This window comes from Bubalus bubalis, chromosome 6 (assembly GCF_019923935.1).
Source record: "Bubalus bubalis isolate 160015118507 breed Murrah chromosome 6, NDDB_SH_1, whole genome shotgun sequence".
NCBI lineage: Eukaryota > Metazoa > Chordata > Mammalia > Artiodactyla > Bovidae > Bubalus > Bubalus bubalis.
Genome location: NC_059162.1, coordinates 110,329,290 through 110,339,335, shown reverse-complemented (window position 1 = coordinate 110,339,335; position 10,046 = coordinate 110,329,290). Strand labels below are relative to the sequence as shown.

At 39.5% G+C, this 10,046-nt stretch overlaps 2 protein-coding genes across 3 annotated transcripts in view; one reads left to right on the top strand and one right to left on the bottom strand.

The window, feature by feature from the left end:
- The first annotated feature begins 934 nt into the window (after window positions 1–934).
- Window positions 935–1,277, top strand: LOC112585726 (40S ribosomal protein S27). Its single transcript, XM_025289137.2, has one exon. It carries the CDS (start codon window positions 961–963, stop codon window positions 1,213–1,215), a length of 255 nt encoding a protein of 84 aa, XP_025144922.1. The 5' UTR covers window positions 935–960; the 3' UTR covers window positions 1,216–1,277.
- Window positions 1,278–4,764: 3,487 nt separating this feature from the next.
- Window positions 4,765–10,046, bottom strand: part of ZMYM6 (zinc finger MYM-type containing 6) — a 37,366-nt gene continuing 32,084 nt past the window's right edge. The window contains exon 14 of one of the 2 annotated variants that reach the window (XM_044945274.1): window positions 4,765–5,833. In XM_044945274.1, coding sequence (XP_044801209.1) covers window positions 5,828–5,833 — 6 coding nt within the window. In that variant the 3' untranslated portion in view covers window positions 4,765–5,827. The remainder of the gene's footprint in view (window positions 5,834–10,046) is intronic. The other variant, XM_025289135.2, reaches the window with a different exon arrangement.

The following is a 10,046-nucleotide window of genomic DNA, read 5'->3' as shown; positions in this document are numbered from 1 at the left end:
TTTCAAATAATTTTCCTGATCACCAATACCTCACACATATAGTTATACTTTTAGTAAATTAATTCAGTGTTTAAAAAAGAACCAAGGTTAATCCACTAAGGCTTTTAACTAAATTTGTATTTAGTAATTATAATAGCCTGTCAGTACATCTCAAGAGCAATGCACATGTACAGAAGATGCTTGTTCAGAAGATATTGTCCACATAACGCTTTGGTACATATGGATTCAATTTAGTAGTTATTAGTGTTAATGACAATAAATACAAAAGGAATAAATTAGACGTTCAAAGTAAGTGATCCAAGAACTAATGTTTTCACATTTAAGAAACTCTCCATGACTTTTCTTTCTTAAAAAATCAAAAACAAGCACACAAAACAGAGAACACACTTACTACGTGTGGAGAGCACAACACGTACCTGTCTGACACTCCTTGTGTTGTGTATGTGGTTTGCAAGAGGTAGCCTTGGTCTGTGTGACAGGTTTGCACAATAACGCTTTGTTCTTTAAAAGTTTTGAAGACTGGGAAGACAGAAGTTTCATGGCATCTGTCTGCACACTTCCCTAGTTAAAAACAAATTCAGAAACCAAAGAGAGATTTTGTTTTTTAGTATCTTCTCACTGACTATAATTGCTATCGATCGAAAGGTGATATATATAAAAAGAAATATAATTCTCTGAAAGAGTGGTACAATAAAATTGCTTTGGAAAATATATACTAATTACTAATTCTTCAATCAGTATCAGTACCATTTACTGATTTTTAAAAGTACTCTGCCTACAGTAAGTACAACGAAAACAATCTGCAGATTAGGACAACTGGATATTCAGAAAAACTGGATCAAACTTCAGACCACATGCAAAAAAATACTTCATATTGATTAAAGACCTCAACACACAAAAAAATAAAACTTTAAAATTAATGGAGAGCCTTTCCGGCGGTGACGACCTCCTCACGAGAACATGCCTCTCGCAAAGGATCTTCTTCATCGCTCTCCAGAAGAGGAGAAGAGGAAACACAAGAAGAAGCGCCTGGTGCAGAGCCCCAATTCCTATTTCATGGATGTAAAATGCTCAGGATGCTATAAAATCACCACCGTCTTTAGCCATGCACAAACAGTAGTCTTGTGTGTTGGCTGCTCTACTGTCCTCTGCCAGCCTACAGGAGGAAAAGCAAGGCTTACAGAAGGATGCTCTTTCAGACGGAAGCAGCACTAAAAGTACCCTGCGTCAAGATGAACAGGAAACCATCCCAATAAACACGTTTTGGATACAAAAAATAAATAAATAAATAAAATTAATGGAGAATTTTCAAATAACCAGAACTCAGAGAAAATACTATTCATCTAAGAAGGCCTTCTCATCTCTCCTTGCTATTCTCGGGAACTCTACATTCAGTATATCTTTCCCTTTCTCCCTTGCCTTCTTTCTCCTTTCCCTTTCTTCTGTGCCTGGTTCAAAATTGGGAAAGGAGTATGACAAGGCTGATTTAACTTAAAAGAACATAGGGCTTCCCAGGTGGCATTAGCAGTAAAGAACCCGCCTGCCAATGCAGGAGAAATAAGAGATCCAGGCTCAATCCCTGGGTCAGGAAGATCCCTGGAGGAGGGCATGGTAACCCACTCCATTATCCTTGCCTGGAGGGTCCCATGGACAGAGGAGCCTGGTGGGCTACAGTCCATAGGGTCCAAAAGAGTTGGACATGACTGAAGTGACGTAGCGTGCATGCACACAGAGTACATCATGCCAAATGCCAGGCTGGATCAATCACAAGCTGGAATCAAGACTGCCTGGAGAAATATCAACAACCTCAGAGATGCAGATGATACTAGATGGTAGAAAGTGAAGAGGAACCAAAGAGCCTCTTGATAAGGGTGAAAGAGCAAAGTGAAAAAGCTGGCATAAAATTCAATATTCAAAAAACTAAAGATCAGTGCATCTGTTTCCATCACTTCATGGGAAACAGAAGGGGAAAGAGTGGAAACAGTGGCAGATTTTATGTTCATGGGCTCCAAAGCCACTGCAGATGGTGACTGCAGCCACGAAATTAAAAGACACTTGCTCCTTGGAAGAAAAGCTAGGGCAAACCTAGACAGTACATTAAAAAGCAGAGATACCACTTTGCCAACAAAGGTCCGTATAGTCAAAGCTATGGTTTTTCCAGTAGTCATGTACAGACGTTAGAGTTGGACCATAAAGAATGCTGAGCGCCAAAGAATTGATGCTTTTGAATTATAATGCTGGAGAAGACTCTTGAGAGTCCCTTGGACAGCAAGGAGTTCAAACCAGTCAATCCTAAAGCACAGTCCTGAACATTCATTGGAAGGACTGATGCTAAAGCTGAAGCTCCAATACTTCGTCCATCTGATAAGAGAGGACTCACTGGAAAAGACCCTAATGCTGGGAAAGACTGAAGGCAAAAGGAGAAGAGAGCAGCAGAGGATGAGACGGTCAGCTAGCATCACCGACTCACTAAACGTGGATCTGAGCAAACTCCAGGAGATAGTGAAGGACAGGCGAGCCTGGTATGCTGCAGTCCAAGGGATCGCAGAGTCAGACACGACTTAGCGACTGAACAACAACAACAGAGAAAGTATTCTTAAATAAAACTTGAAAGACTACAAGCAGAAAAGGCTGATACAATTGACTACCTTGAAATTTTAAACTTTTGCAAACAATGGCCTTTCAAGTTAAAGGACAAACAACAGAATGGGCGAATGTATTTAAAACATGTTCTTTCATTCAGTAAACATTTACTGAATGTTTACTACAAGCCAGGCACTGTTCTTAGCCCTGGAAGGTCTTAATTTAAAAACAAAAGCCAGAAAATTAGGATTGTATTTTAAGAGTGATGGGAAACCACCAACGGTACACAGCAGTCCCTCCTCGTCTGCAGTTTTGCTTCCTTGGTTTCAGTTACCCATGGTCAACTGCAGTCTGAAAATACAGTATTAAATGGAAAACTCCAGAAATACACAATTCACAAGTTTACGTTATGGAACTGTGCACCATTCTGGGGAGCACGATAAAATCTCCTGCTGTCCCGTTCTGTCCTGAAGAGGAAGTGAACCATTCCTTTGTCCGGCATATCCTGCCCATTAGTCGTTTCGTAGCCCTGGTGGTTCAGACAGTAAAGAATCCACCTGCAATGCAGGAGACCTGGGTTTGAACCCTGGGCTGGGAAGAGTCCCTGGAGAAGGGAGTGGCTACGCACTCCAGTATTCTTGCCTGGACAATCCATGGACAGAGGAACCTGGCAGGCTACAGTCCATGGGATCTCATAGTCAGACATGACTGAAGCAATTAACACTTCCACTATTTTTTCCACTTTCAGCCATCAAGGATGTCAAATGATTGCCGTGGTATCACAGTGCTTGTGGTCAAGTGACTGTTACTGTATTTAGGTTCCCAGATAGCTCAGTGGGTAAAGAATCTGCCTACAATGCAGGAGACACAAGAGACTCAAGTTCAATCCCTGGGTCAGGAAGATCCTCTGGAGAAGGCCATGGCAACCCACTTCCAGTCTTGCCTGGAGAATCCTGTGGACAGAGGAGCCTGGTGGGCTACAGTCCATGGGGTCACAGAGTCAGACATGACTGAAGTGACTGAGCACAGCACAGCCTAACTCTTATTGTATTTGATAATGGCATCCCCAAACACAAGAGCAGCAATTCAGATACGCCAAAGAGAATTCAGATACGCCAAAGAGAAGTCCTAAAGTACATCCTTCAAGTGCAAAGGGAAAAGCGTAACACTTCATCACAATGCCTACGTACTTCACCTCAATCATCTCATATCACCACAACAATGGTGATACAGTACAATAAGGTATTTTGAGACAGAGACCACGTTCATATAACTTTCATGATAGTATACTGTTATAACTGTTCTGTTATTGCTATTATTGTTCATCTCTTACTCTGCCTAAGTTATAAATTAAACTTTATCATAGATGTGTATGTACAGGAAAAAAATTAGTGTATATATTGGGTTTGGTACTATCCATAGTTTCAGGCATCCACTGAGGGTTTTGCAACATATTCCCCACAGATAAGGGGAAGACTGTTATTTAAACTTACTTTTTAAATAGATATTGAAAGAAAATAAAGTGAAGTCGCTCAGTCATGTCCAACTCTTTGTGACCCCATGGACTGTAACCTACCAGGCTCCACTGTCCATGAGATTTTCCAGGCAAGAGTACTACAGTGGGTTGCCATTTCCTTCTCCAGGGGATCTTCCCAACCCAGGGATTGAACATGGGTCTCCGGCATTGCAGGCAGGAGCTTTACTGTCTGAGCCACCAGGGAAAGCCACAATAGATGTTAGATGCAATAATTTTGAAATGATGTAGTCATTCATAAAGTATATGCGTGAAAAGTAAGTTTTCTACAACTGTGTGCCATGTATCCAAACTCAGTCTTGAACACAGTGTTTTCAGTCTCTTATACATCCTTCTAGAGATGGGCTATATAATTAAGTTGCTTCTGATTACACATGATGTTGTTGTTCAGTTGCTCAGTCGTGTCCAACTCTTTGTGACGCCATGGACTGCAGCAAGCCAGGCTGGCCTATCCTTCACTATCTCCTGGAGTTTGCTCAAACTCATGACCATTGAGTTGATGATGCCATCCAACATCTCATCCTCTGCTGCCACCTTCTCCTGCCCTCAATTTTTCCCAGCATCAGGGTCTTTTCCAATAAGTAGGCTCTTCATATCAGGTGGCCAAAGTATTGAAGTTTCAGCTTCAACATCAGTCCTTCCAATGAATATTCAGGATTGATTTCCTTTAGGACTGACTTGCTGTCCAAGGGACTCTCAAGAGTCTTCTCCAGCACCACAGTTCAAAAGCATCAATTCTTCAGCACTCAGCCTTTACACATGGTAGCATATTATCAGCAAGGTCAGCACCTTGCTTTGCCACTTAGCTAACTATCTTGGAGGTATTTTCATATAACTTTAAACAAAGCTGCCTGTTAACACTTTTATACACTGAATGCACTATATGTAATTTGAAAAGTCCCTGCTGCTGAACATTAAATGTTACAAATCTTTTGCTACTATAAACAAATAAATATCCTTACATACAAATTGATTCTGCATGTGCTAGTATATCTATAGACTAAGGTCTTTTCTCTTTTCCTGCAAAACCTTTACTGTCTCCATTTGGTCCATGGCTTGGGAGAGGACTCCTGGGTCATTAAAAAGCTGCCTAGTGGCTTTAGGAAGATGTTCAGGCAGAAGTCCTGACACCTGGGGGATGCAAGTGGCAGCTGGGCCAGAGGCTCTGAGCCCTTCTGGAGTTGAGGTTGACCCCTCAAAGGGACACCTGCCGGCCCAACGGCAGCCAATCTGTCAGGTGGATGCCCAACTTCTTGCTGAGTTTCACCTCCTCATCTGTGAAGTGATTCTCCAGGACGTCACAGAGCCGGAGGTCTGCACAGGCAGAACCAGGGTATGAAGACCCAAAAGGGCTTGGTTTAGGTTCTTCTCCATGACCACAGCAGTGTCCACAGTGTCTAGGGTTCTACCTCACTCATCTTGGGACAGCTTCTGCACAGCCACTGCACCAGGTTTGTATCTTCAAGAGACCAACTCTCAGGAGAAGTGGCCCACATTCTCCAGAGCCACAGTGCTATGGTGGAAATGGATGTGCAGAGAGCAGTACGTGTGGGAGGCCTTCAGATGCAGGTTGACCATGTGTTTCATGCTGGCCTCCACCTTGGTGGAATAATTCTGATTAATCTGGGAGTTCTTGATTGACTGGTGGTAATAAAGACAATGCTGGCTGGTCCTGGAGACGGTGGATAGCTGAGAAGATGGTTCTGAAGGTTAGGACTGGAAAAGAGGTTGGAGGGTGGTCAGAGGCTGCAAGAAGAGGCTTCCCTGGGTCTATTCCAGCTAGACCCTATTGAAACAAGAGACAGATCCGCAGGACCGCCGGCGTGCTGACTAGAATAAGGTCGTGTAAGTGCTATTTGGTGGGTCAAAGTATATGAAAATCTGTATATTACAATGTAAAGGAGCCTGCCTGTTTCCCAATACTGTTAAACATCATCAAACTTTTTTGCTGTTTCTCAACAAGTGAGAAATTATGTAATAGTAGTATGGTTAGATATTTTTCATGTTTAAGCATTATTTATATTTCCTCTTCTGTGAACTGTCTATTCATATCCTTTTCCTGGTTTTCCTTTATCTTTTAATTCTATGCATGTTTTTTAATGGGCAGTATAATATGGGACAAATCCAAAAATTCAAATAGCAAATAATGAAAAAAATAATTCTCCCTGTTAAAATTCTCTCCCAGTCTTTCAGTTCTCCTCAGAGGTAATCACTGCTGTCTCGTTACTGGCTGCCTTTCAGAGGTATTCCATACAAACGTACAGGCACAAAACATATATAAGACTGCTTTGTGTCTGTACATAAAGACCACCACATTCTTTTTAACTGCATGATATTCCACTGCATGGGATATGGTATATTTAACTACAGTCTGAACAGAGCAGCTGTGTATGCGTGCAAGGGACTCCACTTGCCAGGCCATGTGACTAAGTGTGGGATTGGAGAGGATGCATTTCAGAGTCTCTATCTAGGGCTATTTTTTTTTTTTCTAATTTATACAATATCTCAGGATGAACTCACAACAGCCCTGATCACCGATGAAACAACCAGGATGTTTACAGGCTTTTCCTACTGCAAACAATACTGCAACTGTTATCCTTGTACATCATTTCATACATGTGCACAATATATCTGAAGGGTAAATTCTTAAAATTGGAGTTCCTGGGTAAAAGAGTACTTACATTTTAAATTTTAACAGGTTTTACTAAGCTGCCCTCTGTAGCAGTTTTACCAACTGCTATTGGCATTTTTATCTTTGCCATCTGATAAAACTATAGTTCTAAATAGCATTTCTCTAATCTTGAAGCTGAATTATGTTTGTGTATGTTTAAGAACTATTTTTATTTCCAAGTCTGTAAAATTATGGATCATACTCTTACCCATGTTCCTAATGGGTGCTGGGTCTTCTGACTGACTCACAGAAACTCTTTACATATGGGAAAAAATAGCCTTCTACAACATAAATTGCAACTTCTTCATTTTTCTCATGTGTCTTGACTTTGAAATGTAGTTGAATTTTCCTCACAAATCTTTTATGGCTTTTGGGTTCTGTGACATATTTAGAGAGACTTTCCCTACTTCTGCATTAAAATTCTTTCCTATACTTTTTCCTAATATTTTCATTATTTTTTAAACTTGAAACTTTTCTCCATCTGGGCATCATTTTGGTTTAACTTAGGAGGTAGAAATCCTATGGTATTTTCTTCCATATGTCCACTCAGTTGTCACAACACTGTTTATTGAATAATCTAGATTTCTCCTAATGATGTGAACGGCCACCTTTATTATTTCTAAAGTCGTGTGTATGTGTGTATATATATATACACATACATATATATTTACATATATATTATATATATAATTTTATATAATTATATATATAATATATATTTATGCATGCATGCATGCATGCTAAGTCGCTTCAGTCATGTCCGACTCTGCAACCCTAGGGACAGCAGCCCCCAGGCTCCTCTGTCCACAGGATTCTCTAGGCAAAAAAATTGGAGTGGGTTGCCATTTCCTTCTCCAGATTTATATATAATATATATAATATTTCTACAATATTTATAATTATATATAATTTTAAAATAAATTATTAAATAAAAAATTTATTAAATATATATATAGTATATATATTTATAAATATAAATATATATATTTATATATATTTAGGTCTATTTCTGGACTTCTTTTCTATTAACTGTCTATCCATGGCTTCCTGTTGTTTCAACTATGTAGCTCTATAAAATCTGTTGTATAAATGATTCACTTCACATCTAAAACTACCACAGCACTGTACATCAACAATATGCTAATAAAATTTTTTAAACTTTTTTTTTTTTTTTTTTTGGTAAACTTTTTTTTTTAATTTGTAGTTATAATTTGGGGAACTAGCTCTTCCCCTTCTTTATTCTTCTTTTTCAGAATTTCGTTGAAGGTTTTTAAAGCATCAGAGTGACAATCTGATTTGTGTTTTAAAATGATCATTCTGGTAACACTGTGGAGGAAAAAAACTGCAAATGGCAAGAATGGAAGGAGAAAGACAAGCAGGAGGTCAGCGCAGTAATACAGAAGAAAGATGGTGGTGGCTCAGACTAAGACGGCCCCAGGAGTGATAAGAAGTGAGGAACACTGCAGAGCAAGTGTGCAGGAAATAAAAGGACTCGGCTTTACCTGAGATGGCTATTCATCATCTAAGAGTAGATGTCACGCAGACAGTTGGATGGATACGTGAACCTCGAGCTCAGACGTCAAGGCAAGAGAAGTAAGTTTGGTAATCAGCTACCATCCAGGTGGTTTAAAATCAGAGGACTGTATGAGTCCCCTAAAAAGAAATGTGAAGATTGACAAAAAGGATAAGTATGATGACCTAGAAGTTGAAGGTATTTCAAGGAAGGAAAGAGAGATCAACTGTATCAAATGTTACTGAAAGCATGAGGAGAATGAGAACTGAAAATGGACTACTAGATTTGGCAAAATAAAGACTGATGGAGATCTTGACAAGAAATATTTCAGCAGAGTGGTACAGATAAAAGCCTGACTAGAGTGAGCTAAGGAAGGAAAACAAGATTAAAAAAATGATGCAACAAGCAGAGGCCACCCTTAAAGGATTTTTTTCCAAAATGGAAAGCAGAAAAATGGGATAGTAACTGAAAGGCCATGGTATTAAAGAAGGATTTTTTTCAGGTAGGAAATAATACCACATGTTTTTGTGTTGATAAAAATGATGAGTAGAAAGGAAGACAAATCCAGAATAAAGAAATCCATAAGAAAAAAGACAAATACAAAAACGGGGAATAATTAAAAACAGGAAATTCAAAGAAAAGTCAAATGTTCAGAAACAGAAATATAAGCAAACTCACTAGTAATCAGTGACATACAAAATAAAACAATAAGATATTATGGAAGACTGGCAAAAAAAAAGTTTAAATCTGAAAACATAAAATGATACTAAGGCTGTAGGAAATGAGTACAAACATAAACTGCCGGTGGAAATAAAAACTGGAACACCCACTCAACAGGGCAATTTGAAAACTAAAAATGCAAATACACTTTGTCCTCAAAATTCCACCCTTCCATGTCTACACTAGACAAACACACCTGTACACACGCACAAGAAGACATATACGAGAATGTTCATTCACTGCAGCAGAGATTTTTGATAGTGAAGCAACATATGTTTATCAACAGGGCAATAGATAAATAAAATGTGGTATCTACATGCAATGTAGGAGATCAAACCAGTCAATCCTAAAGGAAATCAACCCTGAATATTCACTGGAAGAAATTTTGCTGAAGCTGAAGCTCCAATACTTTCACCACCTGATGCGAAGAGCCGACTCACTGGAAAAGACACTGATGCTAAGAAAGATTGAAGGCAAAAGGAGAAGCGGGCAGCAGAGGTTAGACAGCATCACCGACTCAATGCACCTGCATTTGAGCAAACTCTGGGCAATAGCAGAGGAGAGAGGAGCCTGGCATGCTGCAGTTCATGGGGTGCAAAGAGTCAGACCACAACCCAGCAATTGAACAACAAAATATACAATATTATCAGCAGCAGCAGAAATGTACCGAATCTATTAACAATCAGATGGATATTTTAAAAAATAAATTATTTTCCATGGATGTGTATATATGAACGTGAAAGATTAAAAATGGTCTGAAAGGACACACACCGAATTCGCAACAGTAGCTGCCTCTAGGGATGTGAAAAAGGACTGGGGGCAGTGATTCATTTTTTAAACAGGGAGGGTAAGAAAAGAAAAAAGTGTGAGCAAATAAGCCAAATCTATCAATGGTTAATTATGGATGGAGGGAATACTGTAGAACACGGAGTTGGCAAAGCTTGGTTCATCGGCCCATCATTTGTGTTTTAAAGTTTTACTAGAACAGAGCCACTCACTCACTCAGGTATTGTCGATGGCTACTT